The sequence below is a fragment of the Jaculus jaculus genome, chromosome X, assembly GCF_020740685.1.
Source record: "Jaculus jaculus isolate mJacJac1 chromosome X, mJacJac1.mat.Y.cur, whole genome shotgun sequence".
In the NCBI taxonomy this organism is placed as follows: Eukaryota; Metazoa; Chordata; class Mammalia; order Rodentia; family Dipodidae; genus Jaculus; species Jaculus jaculus.
In genome coordinates this window covers 2,121,146-2,148,248 of record NC_059125.1, presented here as the reverse complement: position 1 = coordinate 2,148,248, position 27,103 = coordinate 2,121,146, and the positions used below count along the sequence as shown (strand labels likewise).

The 27,103-nt window shown below is 43.7% G+C and overlaps 1 protein-coding gene across 6 annotated transcripts in view; it reads right to left on the bottom strand.

Annotated features, from left to right (window-relative positions):
• The window catches only part of Tbl1x (transducin beta like 1 X-linked), a 228,018-nt gene that overhangs the window by 49,013 nt on the left and 151,902 nt on the right, over positions 1 to 27,103 (bottom strand). For 4 of the 6 annotated variants that reach the window (XM_045140280.1, XM_045140279.1, XM_045140278.1 and 1 more), the window contains exons 3-4: positions 10,339 to 10,426; positions 4,529 to 4,575 (exon numbers count right to left, since the gene is read on the bottom strand). In XM_045140280.1, coding sequence (XP_044996215.1) covers positions 4,529 to 4,541 — 13 coding nt within the window. In that variant the 5' untranslated portion in view covers positions 4,542 to 4,575; positions 10,339 to 10,426. The remainder of the gene's footprint in view (positions 1 to 4,528; positions 4,576 to 10,338; positions 10,427 to 27,103) is intronic. The other 2 variants (XM_045140281.1, XM_004667904.2) reach the window with 1 other exon arrangement.

Below are 27,103 nucleotides of genomic sequence, written 5' to 3'. Positions count from 1 at the left end.
AAGTGGAAATGCTTCAGGCTTTTCTCCATTTTGTATAATGTTGGCTATTGGTTTGTCATAAGTACATTTATTATGTTGAGATATGTTCCTTCTATTCCCAGTTTCTTTAGGACTTTTACACCAAGAAAGATTTTTACCATGTTGCCTTTTGCCAAGTGCCTCTTCACCATCTATTGAGATTATCATAGAAGGAATTTGGTACAATTCCTTCCTTTTCTATTTTATGGAAAAGTTTGAGAAGCAGTGGTGTTAGCTCTTCCATGAAGGTCTGGTAAAATTCACCTATGACTCCAACTGGGCCTGGATTTTTAGTTGGGAGATTTTTTTTTTAATAACTGCTTTGATCTTTGTACTTGTTATAGGTCTGTTTAACTGGTTTATCTCATCTTGATTCAATTTTGATAGGTCATATAAATCTAGGAAATCATCCATTTCTTTTAGATTTTCAAATTTAGTGGAGTATATGTTCTCATTATGATTTTTTGAATTTCACTTGTATCTGTTGTAACAGTGCTGTTTTATCCCTAATTTTTTTGGGGGGAGGGTTTCGAGGCAGGGTCTCACTCTGGCCAAGGCTGACCTGAATTTACTACGTAGTCTCAGGGTAGCCTTGAACTCACGGCAATTCTCCTACCTCTGCCTTCTGAGTACTGGGATTAAAGTTGTGTGCCACCAGTCCCGACTCATCTCTAATTTTATTAAGTAATATCTCTTCTCTCTTTCTTTTGGTCAGATTTGCTAAGGGTTTATCAATCTTGTTCGTCCTTTCAAAGAACCAAGTCTTTATTCATTGACTCTTTGTATGTTTTTTTTGTTTGTTTGTTTGTATTTCATTAATTTCTGTCCCAATCTTTATTATTTCTTCCTGTATACTGATTTTTGGTTTGCCTTGTTCTTCTTTTCCCAAGGCTTTAAGGTAAAGCATTAAGTTGTTTATTTGTGACCCTTCTAATTTCTTAATGTACGCACTTAAAGCTATAAATTTCCCTTAGGACTGCCTTCATTGTGTCCAAAACGTTTTGGTATGTTATTATTATCATTTGATTCTACAAAATTTTTTTGTGTTTGTTTGAGGTAGGGTCTTGCTCTAGCCCAAGCTGATCTGAAATTCACTATGTAGTCTCCTCCTACCTCTCCCTCTTGAGTGCTGGAATTAAAGGTGTGCAACACCACACCCAGATTTTTTATCTTTTTTATTCTAAAAATGTTTTTATTTCCTTTTTGATTTATTCAATTTCATCATTCAGTACCGTACTGTTTAGTTTCTGTGATTTTTCAGATGCTCTATAGATTTTCTTGCCATTGATTTGTAGTTTAATCCCACTGTAATCAGATAGAGCACAAGGAGTTATTTCAATTTTCCTATATCTGTTGAGATTTGCTTTGTGTCTGTTTTAGAGAACGTTCCATGCACTGCTGAGAAGAATGTGCACTCTGCAGCATCACTCTCAGAGTAACAGCAGAAGTGACCCAAGGTGTTGGAATTGCTTCTTTGCGGATATTCTAAGTAGGCTGGGTGGAGCAAAATACAGGCAAATTCTAAAATCCAACTGAGAAACATGCACACAAACAAAACCAGGAGTATTTATGCAAGAGTGAGGATTAAAACAGAAAGGTAAAGCCAGGCGTGGTGGTGTACGCCTTTAATCCCAGCACTCAGGAGTCAGAGGTAGGAGGATCGCCGTGAGTTTAAGGCCACCCTGAGACTCCAAAGTGAATTCCAGGTCAGCCTGGGCTAGAGTGAGACCCTACCTCGAACCCCCCCCCCAAAAAAAACCAGAAAGGTAATCTACTGAAGCCAAAGTCCCCAAGGGTGTGTGTTGACTCACACCCTTAATCCTATTCACTGGGAGGCTGAGATTTCTGGTCTGTAAAGGGTTACAGGCCAGCCTGGGCTGAGTGAGACCACTGCCCCCAAGAAAGAACAAACAGACAAAAAGGCACTCACTGTAAATTGAAATATCAATAGTGGCATGAAGTCAACCCCAAACACAACGTTAAGAATGGCAAAACCAACCAAAAGTACATCAATCAAATCTAACATACATCAGTATTTTTGTCTAAGTGGGTTAGGTTTGGATTCTTTTCCTCCCTGGGATTTTTATTTAGTAACCTGCCCTGATATGGAAGGTGCAATTAGCACTTCCAATGCAGGCCTATGTAGCTGGCTTTCGGGTAGGTACTGACCCAGTTTAAGTAGGCCCTGTTACCTTTAGGGGTGGCTTCTGATCTCACGTATGCTGAGTGCCTGCCTGGTTCCCTCTTTGTTGGGCTCTGGCCTTGCCTAGGCTGACAGGGTCAGGAGATTCACTGTTAGATTGGCTGTGCTGGATGCTGTGTGGCTGAGGGGAGGTTGGATCCCTTGATTCCTTGGTGTCCCAAGATCTCCAGTGGTTCCAGGTAATGGCAGCTTTGGGAGGGGAAGCTGTGGAGATTGCCTGAAGTTGTTTTTTTCTGGAGCTGCTCAGCAGGTCCCTATTGTCTTTTTATTTTATTTTATTATTTATTTGAGAGCGATAGAGAGAGGAGAAAGGCAGATAGAGAGAGAATGGGCGTGCCAGGGCTTCTAGCCACTGCAAATGAGCTCCAGATGGGTGCGCCCCCTTGTGCACCTGGCTAATGTGGGTCCTGGGGAATCGAACCGAGGTTCTTTGGCTTTGCAGGCAAGCAGTTAACCGCTAAGCCATCTCTCCAGCCCCTTGTTGTCTCTTCCTTTGGGTTTTTGGCTTTGCAAGACTGGGGTGAGTGGAGAATCGCTTCACTGTCGCTGTGCTGTGCCAGCGCAGGCCGGGCTCCGGGCACAGAGCTCTTCCCAGCCGAGCACGGGAGCCACAGCTGGAGGCAGCTCACTGGTGGTGTGCTTGCTGGAAGCTCTGGGCCTCTCCTACTTCTCTGCCGGGTTTTCTAATGCCTATACACCTGCGCTGCTCAGAGCTCAGGGTATCGTGCAGCTTCTCTGCCCTCCCTGGCTCTCCCCCAGGCTGCTTGGTGTGGCTCCTATGCCGCTGCTATCTTGCCACGCTTTCATCTAAGTGCCCAGGAGCAGAGGAAATATCCGCTCGGTGTCAGCTACTGATCTTATCAGCTACCTCTGAAGATAGTCCTGGAGCAACTAAGAGGGGCTTCATGCTCGGATCGTGGTCCCCAATATCCACCTGGGCTCTACTTCCTCCAGTGACTGTCAAGGTGAAGCTTATAATCGGAGGTGGTTAAATGTAAAATGTTTCCCACAGGCTAATGTGTTTGAACACTTGGTCCCCAGCTGTTCCATATGGCTGTGAATGTTTAGGAGGTGCAGCCTTGCCAGAGGATGTAGGTCACTGGGGGTGGGCCACCCGAGGTGTTCCAGCTCAGCCTTTCTTTATTTTTATTTTTATTTATTTATTTGAGTGACAGACAGAGGGAGAGGGAGAGGGAGAGGGAGAGGGAGAGGGAGAGGGAGAGGGAGAGGGAGAGGGAGAGGGAGAGGGAGAGGGAGAGGGAGAGGGAGAGGGAGAGGGAGAGGGAGAGGGAGAGGGAGAGAGAGAGAGAGAGGGAGAGAGAGGGAGAGAGAATGCGCGCGCCAGGGCCTCCAGCCACCGCAAACGAACTCCAGACGTGTGCGCCCCCTTGTGCATCTGGCTAACGTGGGACCTGGGAAACCGAGCCTCAAACCGGGGTCCTTAGGCTTCACAGGCAAGCGCTTAACCGCTAAGCCATCTCTGCAGCCCCCAGCTCGGCCTTTCTAGCTGTTCTCTCTCTTTTCTCCTTGCTGTAGGATGTGATGCCAGCTCCCGCCACTTTCCTTGCCGTGATGGATCTTCAGCTCGGTAGCGTAAGCCAAACAAGCCCTTTCCTTCAAAGCAGGTGATTTATCCCAGCGAAGAGAAACTGATACACCGCCAAGGAAAGGGGAGCCTGCAGACTGCTGGACAACCTGTCTCTAGCAGGATGGAACCCCAGCTCCCACTTAACACCTGACCAGTTTCCAGGGTGGGACACGCCTCCAGCTTTCAAGTCTTGAGCCCCAAGGGACATTTTTTTTCAACTTTCCTAGTTCCAAAATAAAGACTGTCCGTAGCATTCTCAGATTCTCCTGGCCGCAACCAGAAGGGGGGGAAAGACATGACTGCTTAATCAGAGCAAGTGCATTTATCCCTTCGCCTGACCTAGTTTGGATTATAGGCATCTTCAATTAGTTGATTTGGGTTCTTGGGAGTAGTGAGCGCACAAAAAAGGACATAATCAATCCACCCTCTTCCACATGCAGGTAAAGCTGCAACTGTCACTCCATGATTGAAACAAGAGAAAGACGAAAAGCTGCGTGTGGGCTGATGATGTCTCTGAAGTTTTCCTATCAGAGACAAATTCGTCAGCACAATCATTTGGGGTTAGAGTCATGAAGAAACTAAAGAGTGGGCTTCTACTGTGTTCTCTTTCATGACTTCATCTCCAGGTTGCAGAACTTCCATTTCTTCAAAAAACCTGGTCAATATTTCGCACCACAGCACTGTTCAGCGCTCCCTCCCTCCCGCCCCTCCTTACTTACTTGTAGTGGTCATTATGCCATCATTCTCTGCGAAACAAGAGGATTGCCTAAAAAGACAAGATCTTAATTGCTTCTTAATTATCTTAAAAGACGGAACCCCCAAGACACACCCCTGCTATGAAGGACAGAGAGCAAATTTGTTTCTTGCCACAAGGAGGGAACCTTGTTCTGCAATAAGGACCCTGGCTCTAAGAGAGGACGCACATTTTAGAGAGTGACTCTGACGTCAGTTAATGGCAAACATTTTCTTTTCACAATTTCTCCCATGATGCCAACAACTTTTATAAGGGGGAGAAGTAGCCCTATGCGTCTGCAGTGGAGGTTAGAAAGTCCTTCATTTCTGCTGTTAGCCTGCTGCTGTTTCTGCTGGAAGAATCCATAGTGGGAAGAAACTGTTTAGATGAGACTCAGGTCTTTGGGTCCTGTTTCCATGAAAATTGAAAAGAGCTAGCCAGGGCAGCTAGAAAATGGGCCCAAATGACCTCATCATCAAAAGGGCTTTTCTTTCTGCTGGCCTGGTCTCAGCAGCTCTTACCTCCCCAGAGGATTTCCCCATAACATCTTTCTCTAAGCTGAGTTCATTGTTACTGTGCTATCAGTAGCTAGTCTAAGATATGCATTGAACTTTACATATTAAACCCAATGCACCCTCTCCAGCAACTGTTTTGGGACTGGCTTATTTGGGGAGAAAGTGGGCTTGTTTTATCATGCTGCATGTCTTAAACCATAATTAAGCCAGAATGCACCCTTAGTCTCCAGTGACGATATGTTTAAATACATTGTGGTGAACACATATGCAAAGTATCATGTTGCCAGAGGGTATGTGTATGTGTTCATGTGTACACATGAGTTTTAGTGTGTATAGGTACATGCATGTGTATGTGTGTGTGGAGGCCACAGGACCACCTCAGGTGTCATTCTTAAGAACACCATTCACTTCCTTTTCTTAAAAAAAATTATTTATTTATTTGATAGAGAGAGAAAGAGAGCTGATAGAAAGAGAGAGAATATACATGAGCCACAATCCCCATGGGGTTGACCTGCATCCCCAATGAGAAAGGCCTCTTCAGAAAAGGGGCAGGGAGGAGGGAAAGGATGGTACAACATGTGATGTTTATGTACAAAATATGTCCTTAGCTAATAAGAATAAAAAATATACATTTAAGGGCTGAGAGATGGCTTAGCGGTTAAGCGCTTGCCTGTGAAGCCTAAGGGCCCTGGTTCGAGGCTCAATTCACCAGGACCCAGGTTAGCAAGATGCACAAGGGGGTGTACGTGCCTGGAGTTCGTTGGCAGTGGCTGGAGGCCCTGGCGGACCCATTCTCTCTCTCTCTTTCTCTGTCTGTTGCTCTCAAATAAATAAAAAAAAACTTTCAAAAATATACATTTAAAAAAAGAGAGAGAGAATAGGCACGCCAGGGCCTCCAGCCATTGCAAATGAACTCCAGACGGACGTGTCACCCTGTGCATCTAGCTTACATGGGTCCTGGGGAATCGAACCTGGGTCCTTTAGCTTTGCAGGCGAGTGCCTTAACCCCTAAGGCATCTCTCCAGCCCTACTTCCCTTAAAGAATTTTTAATTTTATTTTTATTATTATTATGTTTTTTCAAGGTAGGGTCTCACTCTAGCGCAGGCTGACCTGGAATTCACTAGGAAGCCTCAAGGGTGCCACTTCCTTTTTCATCTTCCTCTACTGCAAATTCACTCCAGACACATGCACCACTTTGTGCATCTAGCTTTATGTGGGAACTGAGGAACAGAGGCCAGGTCGCCTCCAGCCCCCACTTTCTTTTTAAAACACAGTTATCTCGTTGTCCTGGCATTCACCAATTATACTAAACTACTAGCTAGCAAGCCCCAGGGACCCTCTTGTCTCCTTGTGCCCAGTGCTGGGATTATAGGTGCATGCAATCATACCCAGCATTTTTTTTTACATGGGTTCTAGGGATTGACCTCATGCCATCGTGCTTGTGAGATAAGCACTTTATTTGACTGAGTTATCTTTCCAGCCCTAAAATGATTTTAGAAATCAATATGCCATATATATTGCATGCCTGTGTATAAGTATAAAAATGCATTACATGATACTTATTTGTCAGAACTCTGACATAAATATGGCCATAATGTCTACTAACATTGTACAAAGTTAGAGAAATGAAAGCTTGGGACCAGCTTAAAGCCTGGTGGAGCAGGGAATTAAAGTTGTTGCTTGATAGTAAATGCCTTTAGGAGGCTGAGCCTTGATGGAGGACGTGGGTCACCGGGGATGGGCTTTGAGGGTTACAGCCAAGTGCCCATCCTAGCCCAAGTTCTCTCTCTGCATCCAGATCCAGCGACAGGTAACAGCAAGATGCTCTTGCTGCTGTCAGACAGAAGCTGGAGCCACTACTGTGCCTTTTCTGTCATGATGGACTGTTCTTTCTAAACTGTGAGCTCCTGAAAATGTCTTCTATGTTGCTTCTGTTAAGACATCTGCTACCTGGTCCATAATAGACATTTGTTGCCTCATATGGATTGGATGCCATTTAAGTGTGTCCCCAAATAGTCCAATGTATCCCCCAATGGTCCTCAGTATAGTGGTAGGTCCTTAAGAGACAGGGCCTTAGGCTGGAGAGATGACTCAGTGGTTAAGGCGCTGGCCTGTGAGGCCTAAGGTTCGATTCCCCAGTACCCACATAAAGCCACATGCAATGGCACATGCACCTGGAGTTCATTTACAAAGGCTAGAGGTCCTGGTGCACCCATTCTCTCTCTCTCTCTTGCAAATAAATAAATAAAATATTAAAAACAAGAGACAGGGCCTAGTAAGAGATGACAGACTATCCCTACCCCATCTCTCTGGCTTCCTATCTTACTATGTGCTACCTGCTGCAGCCAATCCCACTGTTGTGATACTATCACCGTGAGGTCATACAGCTAAGGGGGTCGTTGCTTGAGCAGGCTCTGTGATCTTTGGGTCTTCAGATCCCCCATCTGAAAGATGAATAAACGTCTGGTAGCAAAAGCAGGCAAATACACTGGCCCCTGCTTGCTCCCTCTCTTGCTCTACCCTTCTCCATTGCAGATGTCTTCATTTCTGCATCAGGGTAGCAATTAATATAAGGGTGCATGTGTTGGGGAACACACACAACAAAACCAAAAAGAGGGTCAATATGCATTTATAGTTTGACCCACAGTGTGGGAAAATGTGCACCTGTGAAAAGGCTGGGGTGAAATGCATGAGTGCAGCAACAGTGGTTTTCTGCTGCTGTCTTCTATATTCTCATCTTCATTGACCAATGATCATGTGTATCTGTACATGTATGTACAGATGTGTGTGTATGTATGTATCTGCTTATGAGTGTGTTTCTTTTTTATTTTATTATTATTTTCAATTTTTTTGTTTATTTTTCTTTATTTGAGACAGGGAGAGAGACAGAGAGGGGGACATATATATATATATATATATATATATATATATATATATATATATATATATATATATATATATATATATATGGAGAGAGAGAGAGAGAGAGAGAGAAGGAGAATATGGGCACACAAGGGCCTTCAGCCACTGCAAACGAACTCCAGATGCATGTGCCACCTTGTGCAGCTGGCTTACGTGGGTCCTGGGGAATCGAGCCTTGAATGGGGTTCTTAGGCTTCACAGGCAAGCACTTAACTGTGAAACCATCTCTCCAACCAGTGTTTCTTAATTATGCATTACTTATATCACGACACTTGCAGAATTCTGAAAGGTGAGCCCTGTGACTTACTCTGCAGACATAAAGTCAGGGATGCTAAAATCCCACGTGTCAAGAGGCAACAAGACAATTTAAAAACTAATTTTTATTTATTTATTTGAGAGTGGCAGACAGAGAGAAAAAGAGAGGGAGAGAGAATGGGCGCACCAGGGCCTCTAGCCACTGCAAAGGAACTCCAGATACATGTGCCTCTTTGTGCATCTGGCTAATGTGGGTCCTGGGGAAATCAAGCCTCGAACCGGGGTCCTTAGGCTTCACAGAACAGGGGGCACTATCGGTTTTACCTTTGCATTGGCTTTCAACTCAACTTGTGTACAGCAGCAGACAACTGTTTGCTGGCCTGCAGACCTTGGCCTATCACAACATTCATGTCTCGTAACCTACATGATTTTTTAAACTTTTTTTTGTTTGTTTTTAAAACAGTTTTTTTTTTGTTGTTGTTTATTTACTTATTTGACAGAGAAGGAGGGAGAGGGAAGAGAAAGAAAGAAAGAACGGGTGTGCCAGAGCCTCCAGCCACTGCAAACGAACTCCAGATGAGTGCACACCCTTGTGCATCTGCCTAACGTTTGTCCTGGGGAACCAAACCTGGATTCTTTGGCTTTGTAGGCAAACGCCTTACCTGCTAAGCCATCCCTCCAACTCTTTTTAAAAACTTTTAATTGATAACGCCCATAAGTATAGACAATAAACCCATGATAATTCCCTCCCTCTACTTCCATTCCCCCTCTCAAATTTATTCTCCACTGAATCTCCTTTCCCTTCCATGAAGTCTCCCTTTTATTTTGATATCATCTTTTCTTCCTATTATGAAATCATTTTTTTTTTTTTGTTTTGTTTTTCAAGGCAGGGTTTCACTCTAGCTCGGCCTGACCTGGACTTCACTATGGAGTCTCAGGGTGGCCTCAAACTCACAGCGATCCTCTTACCTCTGTCTCCCAAGTGCTGGGATTAAAGGCATGTGCTGCCACGCCTGATCTATTATGAAATCTTAAACCTACATGATTTGATTGACAACATGCACCCTCCTGTTCCCACCACTTGAGACCCCTCCACTGAATCCTTATTCTTTTTAGCTAGTCTCTCTTCTATTTTGATGCCATTATTTTTGCCTTCTTATTATGCAGGCCTTGTGTCGACAGCATCAGCCACTGTAAGGAAGAGTGCCACCACAGTTTGTGTCTGGAAGACAGCACTGCAAGGCAGACCTCCCCTTCCTTTGGCTCTTACATTCTTTCTGCCACCTCTTCTGCCATGGTCTCTGAGCCTAGCAGTGTGAGATAGAGAGATCTCAGTGCTGAGCACTCTGCTGCCCCTTCTCAGCACTTTGGTGAGTTCTGAGACCGCATGATTTTCTACCAAGTTTCAAGGTTAACCAGCCAGTCAATTTTCAGATAGACACAAATCCTATTACCAAACTAATAAAGCATAAAATTAACATGCCAAGGCCAAACAAAAACTACACTTGGGTGCCTAATTATAAAGAATGCTTTAGGGCTGGAGAGATGGCTTAGCGGTTAAGCGCTTGCCTGTGAAGCCTAAGGACCCCGGTTCGAGGCTCGGCTCCCCAGATCCCACGTTAGCCAGATGCACAAGGGGGCGTACGTGTCTGGAGTTTGTTTGCAGAGGCTGGAAGCCCTGGCGCGCCCATTCTCTCTCTCTCCCTCTATCTGTCTTTCTCTCTGTGTCTGTCGCTCTCAAATAAATAAATAAAAATTAAAAAAAAAAGAATGCTTTAGCTTAAGTATAATTCATAATATTGGCAAGAAAGAATAATTTTTGAAGGCATTGTCTTTTATGGGAAGACTCAGAATTTATTTTAAATCATCCAGGATCCAGGATCCAGGATCCAAAGTCCTTCATGGCATTAAAAAGGCCCCACTGACCATACAAGCTCATGGTGATTTAATGGTGTTCTACATCCTCCTACAGGGAGAAAAGCATGCGACGGCCTTTGAAAACATGATTTTAAAACAGGTGTTCAGCTTGCAAAATGCAGGTCCACCTGTCAAGTGGATTTCAGGAAAAAGCTCAACAATCCAATGGAGCACACAGCTGCTTACCGTTACAGCGAGTTCATGTGCAGACCTCCAGAGCAGTGGGCTGCCCACATCCGATCACAGACCCCAGAAGGCGTGTGTGGAGATGAGCCTGTGGAGAAACACACCACCTTTTAAAAAAGTTGTAAAAAATTTATTTAGAGGGTGCATTCACTTCTCACCCCTTCAAGTGCTTTAGGTTTTTCATTCATGCTAAATCAAATTCAACACATTACTAGCTCATTATTCTCTTTCTGCCTATCATCTATCCGTTCAGGCAGGGTTTCAGGAGTCCAGCTAGCTTCAAACTCTTTTTTTTTTAATTTTTAATATTTTATTTATTTGATAGAGAGAAAGTGGGAGAAAGAGAGGGAAGGAGAAAATGGGTGCACCACGGCTCCAGCCACTGCAACGAACCGCAGATGAATATGCCCTCTTGTGCATCTGGCTTATGTGGGTCCTGGGGAATCGAACCTTGGTCCTTTGGCTTTGCATAGCCTCAAACTCTTGACGTAACCAAGAAGACACTGAATTTCTCTGACCCTTCTTCCTCCACGTCCCAAAGTTCTGGGGTTATAACAATGTGCTACCACCCTGATTTATGCAGTACTTGCTGGACTTGTCGCTTCTGTCCTCATCTTTACGATGACAACTGAGTTTTGCATACAAAAGGGGAAAAGGAGTGTGTGCGTGCGCGTGCGGGGGAATTACAATCGCTCATTAGGCAGTTTTATGCATGTAGAAATTCTGAAAACATCTCAAACCCAGTAAAATTACAACTAGATCAGATACTGCCACTGCTCGTACTTAGTAGTAAGTTAATGTCCAATGGTACTGTCTTTGTCTTCAGTACAGTGCTTCATGCAGTTGATAAGCTGGGGACCCCTCCAGTGGAAACAACATCCTTTAGGAACATGCCACACATCAATGGGACCAATGTGCACAGTAAACCCAGCAAGCCAGTCTGGGTGTCGACATGCCTGCTTCTGTGCTGGCAGGGCACACGTGCCTATCTTTGGCACTCCTAAAAAAAAGCAAAGGCATTTACCCATACATTTTGATTGTTTTATTGTTTCCCTCTGATGCTGAGGGTCAAGCCCAGGATCTCATGGGAGAGGCAAGCACTCTACTACTGAGCCATGCCCCAGGCTCCACCTCAACCTTGCAGTTCTTTTTTCCCTTTATTCTGTGAGTTATCAGCTCAGAGTGCCATCTGCACTGATTTTTTAAATTTTATTTTTTTTTGGGGGGGAGGGGTTCAAGGTAGGGTCTCACTCTCAATCAGGCTGATCTGGAATTCACTATGTCATCTCAGGGTGGCCTCGAACTCACGGCGATCCTCCTACCTTTGCCTAGCTAGTGCTGGGATTAAAGGCACGAGCCACCACACCCAGCTGATTTTTTTAAAAATTCTTTAAAAAGTTTATTTATTTATTGAGAGTGAGAGAAAGAGACAGAGACAGAGGGAGAGAGAGAGACAAGGAGGGAGAGAGAGAATGGACATGTGAGGGCTTCTACCCATTGCAAACAATCTCCAGTTGCATGCACCACCTTGTGCATCTGGCTTACATGTAGTGTGGGGAATTGAAGCTGGGTCCTTAGGCTTCATAGGCAAGTGCCTTAACTGTTAAGCGATCTCTCCAGCCCCATCTGCACTGATTTTTGAAAAATCTAGGCTTCTTGCTCACGAGAACATTATCTTTTACATTAAAAAAATCATTATTTTTTCATTAATTATGAACACAAATCAACCAAGCACCATAAACCTAAGATGTGCCTTCATCCTAATCAAATTTCTTTAGTTGTGAATGAATCCAGCTCCTTAGAGTTTAAACTATCCAAAACCAGCTAAAACTCTAAGAACCAAGGAAATTAAATGTCTGCCATTTTCTTTAAGTTCTTGTTTGACCATCTTGAGTGATAATAAAAAGGTGCCAAGTTTAATGTGACTCAAATTCACAAGAGAAGCTGGGAGAGGTGTTTCTTATTACTGAATTTATAAGGCACCTCATAAAGTGTTTTCAGGAAATCCAAGCAAATTATTCCCGCTGAGTCATGTTTATAGTTATGTTGTTTAAAGGAAGAAAATTAAATAGATCTGCCAGGCAGGTTCACAGGCCCCTAAGTTTCATTACAGTACATTAAAGATAAAAATCAATTTGTAAAGATACAAGGGATAAAAGTAACGACCAGGATAAGAAAAATAATAGGATGCCTATGAAATCCACCTATAATACTTGGAATGGAAATTAAAAGGCATCAGAATGAACCAGACGCAAAGGGATATTGATTTTGCTTATCAAAGAAAAACAAATCTGATTACGAAAAAAAGGCACTGAAAATGAAACAGGGAAAGACTCCTTAAAGGAAGCTATTTTCAGGACTGAATTGTAAGTCACCAGGGGGGGAAATAAACCTTATGATGAAACTGCTAAGTGCTATAAAGTATCAAAATATGAGCAGATGTCACCACAATAAGCTCCAAATTGTCTGTAAATTAAAACATTAAAATCCATAATAATTCAATAAGCAATTAATATACCAACAGCTCTTATTACAAGCTGTTCAGAAAAAAAAAAAAACTTTATAAAGTCAAATTCCTATTTTCTTTGGTCCAGAACAGATGGTTACAAATTAGAATTTTAAAACTGAAGACTATCTTTTATATATGTTGTGAAACTCTACATGTAATTAACGTATCATCTGTGTGTGATCAACACACACAAAAAGGGTATTATGACTTTGGTTAATAACATTCTTCTGGTTATGCAACATGTCAAAAACAATTAGTTCACTGCTACAAACAATAAATTAAAATGAGAAATGAGCCCTTTCAATAACTGCTTTTGATTGATTTTCCCATGATTAGAGCCTAAAACAGAATCATCACCAATAAATGATGTTGTCAGGAAAGTTGACATGATTGCAAAACATTTGCGTGAAATGCACGTGAGTTTAATAAGTGTGACGTATTCTTTATCCTTCCAAGAGAATATCAAGACGTAATAAATACAGATAGGATTTGAATGGTCCAGTTGGCCTCACCTCTTGTGTGGCATGGTGTGGCATGCATTGTGTACCAACAGTCCTTTCATGAAGAAGCATAAAACTGCTTTTCCATAGAAAGTAGGTCAGCATAGAGTTTGTGGTGCCGGCACATTTCTTAAAAGAATTCAACACTATAATCAAATCAAATAAAAAATAATTTGCAAATGCCTACTCCACCAGTCCTTCTGCATCTATCTGTGTGTATGGTCTAGTCAAGTAAACACTCCTCTCTGGAGACCGAGTGCTCCTTCATTAAGTTGCTACAGAGGGCATCTGAGCAGACGTGGGAAGTGACACAAAAACTCGTGCCCTTGGCCTTTAAAACACCGCTCGTGAGTTGCTAGGAGCTGGTTCTGACCCTACTGGAATGGCAGAATAGTGAGACTGCAGGAAATGGGATCTCTTCCCACATCTAACCTTAGGATTGGTTATATACCCTTCTCAGAATACCAGCAGCCTGTCTTTGGACGTTACAGGGGCCACTGTTTCTTTTTAACTTGTTTGCAATGGGGGGAGGGGGCGTGGGCATGCCAGGACCTCCTGCCACTGCAAATGAACTCCAGATGTATGTGCCATTTTGTGATCTAACTTTATGTGAGTACTGCGGATTTGAGCCTGGGCTGCCAGGCTTTGCAAGCAATCAAGCGCCTTGAACCACTGAGCCAGGGCCACTGCATTTTAATGGTTAGCATATTCCCTAAGTAGAATACAGACTCCCGGGGGGGATAAGCTCCTTCTCAACTTTCTCCCCTCACCCCACTGCATCCCGTATTTCCCTGTTATATCATGCACGGCACACACTACATTTTTCTGACAGAAGACTCCCTCCTTCCTTAAGCCGATTTCTACAGTCTAGGATGGATACACAGTACCTGTAAGACAAATGCCATCTCAATAAATGATTGTTAGAATGATGAACCTCATATGTAACTAGTAACATTACAGTCATTATCACCCACTTAGTAATTGCAGAATCACTTCACATTCATTTCCTCATGATGTATAGTATAATTGGAAAAAAAAATACAAAGAAATGTAACATTTTCACAAGGATATCAGAATTCAGGAAGATTAGCAGTCCCTCCTCACTCCTCCTCTCCCAGGTACTGCAACTGTTAGCTGGGGTATCTATATGGATTTGCTGGTTTGGCATATTCTCCATACATATGCCAACCTCACAACATGGTGGATAACCTTTTGAGTCTGGCTTCTTTCGCTGAACATGCTCCCAAAATCCACGGTGCTGCAGCATGAATCTGCACTTCATTACGTTTTTATGGCCAAATACTATTTCATTGTGCCAATGGCCAAATTTCATTTATTCACTGAACTAAGTATGGGTGTCAGGCTAGTGTGAATAATGCTGCTATGACTATTCATGTATGTATGAGGATCTGCTTTCCACTGCTTTGGGGGCCTTACTGGGGAGTGCATCGTTCCCCAGATAAATATCCTCTTCCCAAAGACGAAAGTCAGAGGTTGTGCTGGGACCCGGGGAAGAGGACAAATACTGTGGCTCCAGTAAGCAAAGCAGCCGGTTTGCACAGGAAGCCAGGTCCCTGCTGGCCAAAGCCAGTGCTGGCAAATGACAGCTCACTAGTGCTTGGCTTGGCAAGCTCCATCTATGCCTTAAGCTCACACCACACTCAGTTCTTTCTGCAGATCCCCTTATAGCGGAGGGGACCTCGGGCAATGTCTGGGGATACCAAATGTGCACCTGGCATCTACTGGGTTACAGGCCAGGGGTGTAGCTAGACACACCGCAGTGCACAGGACAATCTGAGTGCGCAGGGATCAGGTGCCAATGCTGTGTGGTGCTCCTATTGCAATAAAGAATCAAGTCACTAAAGTGATCTTTTCCTGACAGCCTGATTTCACAAGGAACTACTAGGAGGTGGAATAACACTTCCACGTACAACTGAGAGCCACAGAGGATGTGGCTGGGTGGGTTTAGATCTCAAAAGGATAAATGTGCAACCTTATGAATTGTAAATGAAATGTTTAGCAATGCAACCACTGATTATAAAATAAAATCAACATATGAGCAAACCCCTCAGTTGTCCATGAGAAGCCAGCACAGAGCAAAGGGGCCTTCCTGCCACCTGCCAGCCACGGACTCAGGCCACCATGGAAATGGACACACCAGCCCCTATCAAAGCTCCAGGTGGACTCCTGCTTACAGCTTCAAGGCACACCCCAAAGTAATGATGTCCATCTAAGTCAGCAGCATTCATGACCTTCAGATTCTAACACATGGCACCAACGTATTAAAGCCAGATGATAGGCAGGGGCCTGCGGGGTAGGGGAGGAAAACAAAGTGGAAAGCATGACTTGCAAGGGGAATCAAGTGGAGATTTTAAATAAAGGGGGGTGCTTGCCAAAGTTCACTGTGTGTAGGGGGGGTTGGCGTAGTATGGACCCAACCTAGGGCCTTAGACATGGCAGGCAAGCAATCTACCACAGACCGACTTCCCCAGTCCTTTTCTCGCTGTTTTTGGTTTTTCAAGGAAGGGTCTCACTCTGGCCCAGGCTGACCTGGAATTCACTATGGAGTCTCAGGGAGGCCTCGAACTCACAGCAGTCCTCTTACCTCTGCCTCCTGAGTGCTGGGATTAAAGGTGTGCACCACCACACCTGGCTCCTTCTCTCACTTAAAAATATTTTATTTATTTGAAAGAGACAGACAGAGAAAGAAGCACACACACAGAGAGATGGGGGAAGGGAGGGGGGAAGAATGGGCACACGAGGGCCTCTTGCCTCTGCAAACAAACCCCAGGAGCACGCACCACTTGGTCCATCTGGCTTTACATGGGCACTAGGGAATCGAGCCCGGGCCATCAGGCTTTGCAAGCAAATGCTTTTAACTACGAAACCAAGTCTCCAGTCCCCTTTTCTCATTTTTTAAAACAAATGTATTTATTTATTTATTTGAGAGAGAGGGGGAAGGAGAATGGGCATGCCAGGGCCTCCAGCCACTGCAAACGAATTCCAGACGCATGTGCCCCCTTGTGCATCTGGCTTACATGGGTCCTGGGAAATCAAACCGGGATCCTTTGGCTTTATGGGCAAGTGCCTTAACCACTAAGCCATCTCTCCAGCCTTTTTAAAAAAAATTATTTATTTTTATTTATTTATTTGAGAGCAACAGAGACAAAGAGGCAGAGAGAAAGAGAGAGAGAGAGAGAGAGGGAGGGAGGGAGGGAGGGAGGGAGGGAGGGAGGGAGGGAATGGGTGCGCCAGGGCCTCCAGCCACTGTAAATGAACTCCAGACGCGTGCGCCGCCTTGTACATCTGGCTAACGTGAGTCCTGGGGAATCAAGCCTCAGACCAGGGGTCACAGGCAAGCACTTAACCGCTAAGCCATTTCTCCAGGCCCCCCTTTTTAATTTGAGACAAAGACTAACTAAGTTTTCTCAGGCTGGCCTTGAATTAGCTCTGTAGCTGAGGCATGCCCTAAGCTTTTCATTTTTTTTTTTTTTAACCTAAGCTTCCCAAGTGGCTTTGATTGTAGGCCTATGCCACTGGTCTGACTAAAGTATGTTTCTTAAAATGGTATTTTCCATGTTGTTTGGTTTGTGTCACCTGAAAAAAGTGGTTCTTTAATCCAAAACAACTGGCATGCATGCATGTATATATACTATATAAAATGGCTCCAGTGCTTAGAACTTACTCAAACCTCATAATGAGTAAAACACTTAGAACACAGAGTGCTAATAAGATAGGCATGCATTATATCCTACAGAAGGGACCTATCTATCTATCTACCTACCTACCTACCTACCTACCTACCTACCTACATATCTAGATATGTATATGTATATTTTGGGAGTGACAGAGAGAAAAAGAGGCAGAGAGAGAAAAAGAGAGAGAGGAAATGGGCATGCCACGGCCTCCAGCCATTGCAAACGAATTCCAGAGATGCGCGTGCCACCTTGTGCACCTGGCTAACATGGGTCCTGGGGAATTGAGCCTCGAATCGGAGTTCTTAGGCTTCATAGACAAGCGCTTAACTGCTAAGCCATCTCTCCAGCCTGACCTCTATATTTTTATAGGACTATTGTTATGTCACTATTACAGATGAGGAATCAGAACCCCAAAGGATAGGGACCACCTGCCCAAGTCCCAGGGCTGGGAGGTGATAGGGCTGGAGTTTGCACATTTGTAAGTTAGCTCCAGTCGGCCCCTGAATAACTACGGTATGTGTCTTTCTATCTACGGGGGGGGGTGGGGACTTGCTGAAAGCTTTGATAAGCCATTGTGTATCGCAAGGTACAAAGGCACAGATACAAAACCCCAAGCTGGACATATAGCTCAATAGTCAAGCACTTGTCTAGAGTGTGCAAGGCCTTAGGTTCAATCCCCAGCACCTCCACCAACAAAGCAAACAGTATCTTACCTACTACAATCTTACAATCTCACGATGCATTTGCGCGGGTGAATCCTTGGACACTTAGAACCAAGGTGCCTTAGCAGCCGCTGATAGAGCTGCGTGATTCCTCTGCATTCATGTTCTCGGACCCCTGAGCAGTTGGCAGCAGTTTACTGTGCTGAACTTTGATGTGTCCCTAAGCACCCACACACATGCTCGCCCATATAGCCTACATACCCCAAATTTCCTGATGAAAAACTTTCCAATGTGCTGAAAACTTAAAGACAGTTTTCTGATTGACACAGTAGCACGTGAGTTACTTAAACAGTCCAGTAAGTTGACATTTGGTTGTTGTGATGTTTATTTAGCCAGGCATGGCGCTGGACGCCCATAATCTGGGCACTCAGGAGGTTGAGTCAGGAAGATTCTGAGTTCAAGGCCTACACTGGGCTATATCCTAAAATCCTGCCTCAAAAATAAAACTTCACATGTCCTCCGAAAGGAATAAACAATGTGCAATTTTTAAAAGACTTGGGGAGCCTGAAATCTATGACAGTATTTGGCTGAAACAAATGTAAATGTGCCAAGATGGCAATGCCTTACCAAAATAAATGTTAATTTAATAAAATAATAGTGCCAAGAAGTAGGGCAGGTCTACATAAGCCCTTATCCACTGGGAATTAAAATCAGGCCACTGTTCTTGATGCTCTTTTTACTCATGCAACTGTGAAAACGGGCATGGTGAGGCCAAACTGGCAATGCGTTTATCATTTCCTCTTACTATGTCACAGCCAAAAACATCACTATTGGGCTGGAGAGATGGGTTAGCAGTGAAGATCCTTGCCTGCGAAGCCCAAGGACCCAGGTTCAACTCCCCAGAGGCCACCTAAGCCAGCAGTCGCACAAGACAACGCAAGGTTGCACATGCGTACAAGGTGGCACACGCGTCCGGAGTTCAACTGCAGTGGCTTAGAGGTCCTGGTGCACCAATTCTCCTATCTCTTATAAATAAACAAACAAATAAAATCACTTTGAGAGTACATTTCATTTATTGCATAGCTTCTTAAACGGTGGGTATAACTCCATACATTGTCATGTACTTGAATGCAAAATGACCACAAATTAGTAATTTAAAATCAAATGTGTGGTGAACTCAAAGGGTTTCTGGCAGTGCTTGCCTTTGTTGCCATGAGTAAATAAATACACTGTAGCCTTGGTTGGGAACCCACAACAAATGCACCGTACACTATACAAGTTCTCACGCCACAAACACCACACCCTCCAAAGCTGGCTGAAACGCCTCACCTCAGATTCAAGATTCTATGTGATGAGCTCCAGTGATTTTACTCTCTCTATATAAAGTTGTCCATTCTCTTAAAAAGTTTTATTTATTTATTTATTTGGCAGAGAAAGAGGAAGAGAGAGAGAATGAGCATGCCAGGGCCTCCAGCCATTGAAGATGAACTCCAGACACGTGCGCCCCCTTGTGCATCTGGCTAATGTGGGTCCTGGGGAATTGAACCTGGGTCCTTTGGCTTTGCAGGCAAACGCCTTAACCACTAAACCATCCCTCCAGCCCAAGTTGTCCATTCTTACAGAGGCAAAATGGTTTAATTATAAAAAAAAAAAAAGACATTTAACATTTTCTCATCGTTCCTCAGCACATACTTGAGTACGCAATGAGTACTGAGCTAGAATGTTTGTGTTAAAAAAGTCATTTGATTTGCTGATTTAGCTTTCTTTTAAAAGAAAAGTCATTCAGCCGGGCGTGGTGGTGCATGCCTTTAATCCCAGCACTGGGGAGGCAGAGGTAGGAGGATCACATGAGTTCGAGGCCACCCTGAGACTCCATAGTGAATTCCAGGTCAGCCTGGGCTACAGTGAGACCCTAACCTGGAAAACAAAAAGTCATTCAATAAATGTTGGCTTGGGATTTTGACAGAATTTACAACAATTTTTGCAATGACCTTAAATCTCCTTGTGCCATTTTGTACTATGCATTCATGCAAAACAGCATTCTGAGTATCGATGAATATAAAATCACAATGGCAACCAATTGTGAAAACCACTGAAGATGCTCTATGTCTTGCAGTATTCAGCCAAGATGTAATATTTCATGTAAAAATAAACAAGTGCAAACACTTCATTAGTATGCAAATCTGCTTTTATGTTTAATAATGGTAAAATTACACATAAGTTGAGAATAATTTTCTTTTTTTAAAAGAATTATTCGTGTGTGTGTGTGTGTGTGTGTGTGTGTGTGTGAGAGAGAGGGGGGGGGGCAGGGAATATGAAGAGAGAGAAGGGGTTCTCCAGGGCCTCTAGCCACTGCAAACGAACTCCAGATGCATGCACTACCATGTGCATCTGGTTTACATAGGTCCTAAGGAATTGAACCTGGGTCCTTAGGCTTTGTAGGCAAGTGCCTTAACCACTAACCCATCTCTCCAGCTCAAATAATGTTCTTTTATTTTAAGAGAGAGATAGAGAGGGGGGGGGAATGAATATGAAAGGGTGTGCCAGGGTCTCCAGCCCACTGCAAACGAACTCCAGATGCCTACACCACTGTGCATCTCCCTTTACACAAGTACTGAGGAACTGATCCTGGGTTATTAGGCTTTGCAGGCCAGTGCCTTAACCACTGAGGCATCTTTCCAACCCTAGAATAATTTTCCTTATTTTTAAACTAGTTTGTAATTTTACTTATTTATTTGAGAGGGGGCAGATAAATAGAGAAAAAAATGGACACAGCAGGGCCTCCAGCCACTGCAAAACAACTTCAGACGCATGTGCCCCTTGTGCATCTGGCTTAAGTGGGTCCTGGGCAATTGAACCTGGATCCTTAGGCTTTGCAGACAAATGCCTTAACGGCTAAGCCATCTCTCCAGCCCTAGATAATTTTCTTTATGCTTTACTACCAGTGTTTGATGCATGTAACTATTTATATATCTATATACTTGGTGTAGTGATTTTGAATGCACATGGCCCCCACAGCCTCAGGTATTTTGGATTAAAGTAAAGCTTCCTACTTAACTCTCCAGCAGGCAGAGCTTTGCTGGAGGAGGTATGTCACTGGGGCGGGTCTTGAGTCCATCTGCAGGGTGTGTTCTGAGCCAGCTTGAAGTCTGGCTGTTGCTGTTGGTTTTCTCTCTGCCATGAATCTATGAGGAAGTGTGCCAGCTTCTTGGGCCATGATGAAGCTTTTCCTAAAAATTGTAAGCCTGAAATAAATCCTTTCCTCCCCATAAACTGCTTCATCCCGGCAACATGAAGGTGACTACAACACTTGGGGATCTGGTAAAAAAAAAAAAAAAAAAAATTCTTGGGCTGGAGAGATGGCTTAGTGGTTAAGCGCTTGCCTGTGAAGCCTAAGGACCCCGGTTCGAGGCTCCATTCCCCAGGACCCACGTTAGCCAGATGCACAAGGGGGCGCACACATCTGGAGTTCACTTGCAGTGCATGGAAGCCCTGGCATGCCCATTCCCCCCCCTCTCTCTCCCTCTTTCTCTCTGTTGCTCTCAAATAAATTAATAAAAATTAAAAAAAATTCTCAGGTGAAAAGGTGTCCTGGGTGGAAAATACTTAAGCCCTGACTGAGATTAAATAAGGACTGAAGGCTTTTCTTTCTTATCTGTATTCCTGAAGGGGCACTATGCAAGGGAAACCTTCTCTTCGAAAGTTCTATTTATGGCACAGAAAAATGTATGCTACTGTCTCTTAATCAGAACTCCAATTTTGTATGCAAATTCCAAAAGTTTAACTTTAGCGTTTTCTTTTTAAAGGAAACATATATTTCATAAACACAATAGGCTGGAGAGATGGCTCAGCAATGAAGGTGCTTGTTTGCAATGCCTAAGGACTCGGATTCAATTCCCCAGGACCCACGTAAAGCAAATGCACAAAGTGGTGCATGCATCTGGAGTTCATGGGCAGTAGCTAGAGGCTTTGGAGCACCCATAGTTTTTCTCTCCCTATGGAAATAAATAAATAATAAAACATTATAAAAGGAAGTTATAGACTTAATCCAAGGAACACTGAAAAAGGTTTTTCTTTTAAAAAATATGTCTTCAAAGGTAAATGATAAAAATTTCTGTCCCAAGTCTACCAAAAGTAATTGGGGGTCTGGATGCCTTTGAGAGTTAACATTTCAGTGATGTTATCTATAGATGGCAATCTTGGCTTGAGACATCAATTTTCCTTTAGAATGTCAATGTATCATTACTGTACAGAATATGACAGATTTTACTACATTGACAATGAGGAAAATGATTATAACTGGAGTTTGCACAGAAAGCTGGTAGTTACACATGATATTCCTTGCACCACTGAATCGTGTTGACATATTCTACAATAATACCAGATAAATGTGCAGGAGCTTTCTCAGTAACCCAGTTCTAACAGAGCAAGAAGTCAATACTGGGCAATAAACAGAAAATACAAACGTAGATTTTTCCAATTATTATCATTCTAACTGGGGTTAGCATTCATTCATAAAACATGAGTTAAACATAGGGGTCAATAAAAACAGGTTCTTTTCATGTAAAGAAGCAATTATTGATCATAACTGCTTCATGCTGTATTGAGGCATTTGTAACATGTATAAAAATAACTCAAGGTGCATGCTGTGAAGCCCATATATAAGATGTGGCAAACTATCACCCAAATATAAGTTGTGATACCATAAAAATGCCTACTGTAAACACTAGAACCTTCCCCTCAAAAAACTATGAAGTACAGCTAATAAAAAATTTCAATTTATTTGAGGGCATATAGGAATAGAAAAAAAAACACAGATAAAGTGATAGAAATGCAAAATAAAGAACCAGCAGTCAATGGTATAACTACATCAAACAATCAAAAGGGTGAAATTATAAGACTGGGTAACAAAAAGGTCAATTTCAAGTATGCTGTCTATAATAAATCTAGTGGGTGTATGGGTTCTACCAAGACTCATGTGTATAAAATATTGATGTCATATTTATTTAAAGATACTGACTACATATCATTGATATATAGCCCTTTTTTTTGAGGTAGGGTTTCACCCTAGTTCAGGATGACCTGGAATTTAAATTTACTATGTAGTCTCAGGTTGGCCTCGAACTCACCATGATCTTCCTACTTCTGCCTCCCGAGTGTTGGTATTAAATGCATGCGCCACCATGTCTTTATTTATTAATTATACTAATATTCACTCATATAATCATATTGACATATATTCACATATATATTTGTTGGAGAGGTAGTGATGGGGATGGAACCTGGAAAAGTGCTTGACGACTGAGCTGCATTCCTAGCTCTGAATATACATATTCTATTGAATTTACCTGCCTTCTCTTTTGTGACTTCTATTTCTTATCTTCTTAAGAGTCTGGGGAAGGTACTTTAAAGGTAAAAATGTAAGAGGCTGGGCATGTTGGCACATACTTGTAATCCTAGCTCCTGGAAGGGTAAGGCAAGATGTTCAGGAGCATGGGGCCAGCCTGAGCTACACACCAAGTTCTAGGTCAGCCTGTGCTACATAGGAAAACCCTGTTCCCAAAAAAAAAAAAAAAAAAAAAGCATAACTTGGGTCTTGGAGTTGGCTCAATTGGTAATCTGAATTTCATTCCCAAAACCCACATAAAAATGCCAGGTGTTATCCCAGTGCTGGGAAGGCAGAGGTAGGAGCTAGTCTATCCTAATTGGTGAGCTCTGGGCTGATGAGACCCCCTGTCTCAGATAAAAAGGTGGATGGTATTCCTGAGGAATGACATGGAGCTTGTCCTCTGACCTCCATACGCTCACACAAACTTCCCCCTGCACACGTACACACACGTAATAAAACCACAGATAACTGAGGCCCATCACTAGACAAACAGCACGGATACACAGTTACCTTCTCCACCTGTGACAGGTCTGTGCTTTGACACTGTGGGCCATCAGTGACCAGGACAGGAGAAGCAGGGGATGGGCATTGGTACTGGGTTCTGGACCCTGGACAGCCATGCAAGCATCACTTTACATGAAGATGGTCATCTCAGGACATGAGTGCAAACAGACTTGCAAATCCTTCTAGCTATTCTGGATAGAGACGCTTTTCAATTATTATTATTATTTTTGGTTTTTCGAGGTAGTGTGTTGCTGTAGCTCAGGCTGACCTGGAATTCACTATGGAGTCTCAGGGTGGCCTCAAACTCATGGTGATCCTCCTACCTCTGCCTCCCGAGTGCTGGGATTAAAGGTGCGTGTCACCAAGGCCGGCTACTTTTCAGTTGTTAAAATTGGCATTGAGCAGGGTGTGGAGGTGCACACCTTTAGTCCCAGCACTCGGGAGGCAGAGGTGGAGGACTGCTATGAGTTTGAGGCCACGCTGAGACTCCATAGTGAATTCCAGGTTAGTCTGGGCTAGAGCAAGACCCTACCTTGAGAAAAAAAAAGCATTTATTGCTTTTGCAAAAACTGATTTCTCAAGACCTTTCCTTATTGCCTGATGTTGTTCACTAGAATGGATTCGGTGTGGACGGCACAAAAGCCCTGACTCCCAGGACCCCAAGGAGCCGTGCACTAGGGCTCTCTCAGAAATGTCGCTGACGTGGTCCAGTTTGGTGCCATGTCCCTTTTTATGAGCCTGAAGAGCACCAACACCTGTTTATTCTCAAGAGGTGACAGACACAAGGGAGATGATTTATGGTATGAACTCACTGGGGAAGCAAACACTTCATTTTCCTTGAAGTAATAAGTGCCACTTAAACAAGAACCATGGTCACCACGATGAAGCAGAGAACCATCAATCTTGTGAGATAGCAGGCCTTCTGAATTCTGTGGACCAGTGATGTAGGTCACATTAACATGATGAACCCCATCAGAGCAACAAGGCCAACTATTATATTTGTCAAAAAGATGTGTTTCCAGGCTGCAGGGATGGCTTAGCGGTTAAGTTGTTTGCCTGCAAAGCCAAAGGACCTCGGTTTGATTCCCCAGGACCCATGTAAGCCAGATGCACAAGGGGGCGCATGTGGTTGGAGGCCCTGGCATGCCCGTTCTCTCTCTCAAATAAAGAAATAAATAATTTTTTAAAGCAAAAATGTGTTTCTCTCTCATCTACAAGGACCAATGAAGCTCAAAATGGGGGGGGTAGATTCTAATGGTTCCTGTTGGTTCCTCTGAGCCTACGAGTCTCAGTGTGGGGTGCTAAACTGTGCCCTAGTGGGTCAAGAACACACGTGTTAGCCGGGCATGGCGGCGCACGCCTTTAAGTCCAGCACTCGGGAGGCAAAGGTAGGAGGATCGCTGTGAGTTTGAGGCCCGCCTGAGACTCCATAGTGAATTCCGGGTCAGCCTGGGCCAGAGTGAGACCCTACCTCGACAAACCAAAAAAAAGAAAAAAACAAGAATACACATGTGTCAAGCCATGAAGAAGGTGGCTGACACTAACCACCAAGGAGCCCCAGTGCCCGTCACTCCCTCTCACCAACATCAAGCTTGGATTTTCATGGTCGGAAGGTATCTGGCTCAGAACTATGACATATCAAGCCTGGCTCAAAAACTAGAAGATGTTAACAGCTGCTGTGGTGGTGCACGCCTTTAATCACAGCACTTGGGAAGTAGACGTAAGAGGATCACCGTGAGTTCGAGGCCACCCTGAGAATACATGGTAAATTCCAGGTCAGCCTGAGCTAGAGTGAGACCTTACCTCGTAAAACCAAAACAAAACAGAAAAAAACTGGAAGACATTAAAAAGTACCTGAAAGAAGAAACCCCCTAGCTCCTGATGCCCACACCAGTGCTGCATTCTGGGTACACCAATTCCACGGCTCCGAGGGGCCCCTTCACCAATGCATCTCAAAGCTTCCAGTTTCTTCTCCAGTGTGAGATTTTCTTAGCTTGATCCTGCTGTTGCCTCAGAGTTAAAATGTGGCCAGAAGTTAAGTTGTCCTTTACATTTCTAATAGCCTTGCCTCATCCTGTATCTTCCTTCAAGCTTCTTGGGAGGTCCTAAGACTTGATTTGTGGTGCTAGATTAGCAAATACAACCTTTAATTGGGAGCTGCTCCTCTGTTCTTTGGGAATTTCTACTACATTTCACCAAGAGGACAATTGATGACTTTTGAAGAGCTGATCAGATATGAATAATGCTGATTTCACAGTTTAGCAATTATAATGTGTACTTGTTAGACATTTGTTACCCAATTTTGTTGTTTCAAAGCTTGAAAAACCAAAACAAAACAGCAATTAAAATTAGTATGTGAAAGCCAAAAAATTTAAAAACAGAACACATATGTCAAGAAAGATGTGCTACCAAGGCACACACACGGCACCAGTGGTATATTTCACATTACATCAACTGAGCCTTTCCAGGAGATCTGACCCTCAGCATGACCCCCAGGGAAGTGAGAATATAGAAATGATCTCGGGCCACCGACCCGACATCCCATCAGCATCCCATTATACATGATCTCTATCAAAATGATACTTTTTTTTTTTTTCCCCGAGGTAGAGTCTCACTCTGGCCCAGGCTGACCTGGAATTCACTATGTAGTCTCTCAGGGTGACCTCGAACTCATGGCGATCCTCCTACCTCTGCCTCCCAAGTGCTGGGATGAAAGGTGTGCGCCACCATGGCCGGCTTCAAAATGATACTTTCAACAGCTCTTAAAAGGAAACAAAGAACAACAAAGAGTCTAACACGTTCTTCTGTTGGTTTGCATTTTCCTCTGAGGCCACACTACTGCTTATGCTTTCCTTACACATCACACTCCTGCTCTTCTTACACACAGTGCCAGCTGTCTTTCTTCTCTCTGGATTCCAACGTGATCGCATTTCCCAGAAATGACAGTTCATGTCCCAAAGGGCAGTATTTCCCTAGCCACGTAAGCTAACAAACTCTGGCGAGTAGTTTATTCCCAAGGGGAAGCTGTCCTTACTTGAACCCTGGAATTTCTTTTCTTCTCTGTTTGTTTTTTTTTTTTCTTTTGAGGTAGGGTCTCGCTCTAGCCCAGGCTGACCTAGAATTCACTATGGAGTCTCAGGGTGGCCTCGAACTCACAGCAACCCTCCTACCTCTGCTTCCCAAGCCCTGGGATTAAAGGCGTGCACCATCATGCCCAGCAAACCCTAGAATTTCTTGCAGGGAAGGCTTGGTGTCCTGCAGTAAACAATTTACTCTTGTGCTGTTGAATGAGCATGAAGTCACAGCTGAAATGAAGACAGAGCTGCAAATGGGGAATCTAACTGCACAGCTGATGTAAACACCCCTCGATGGGCATGATGGCACATACTTGTCAGTGGAATCCAACTGAGATCCTTGCGTTCATTTAATTTTGTCAGACATGAAAAGTAAACTTAAGATCAAGATGAACCTACAAATATTTTCATCAGATACTCCCTAAATGG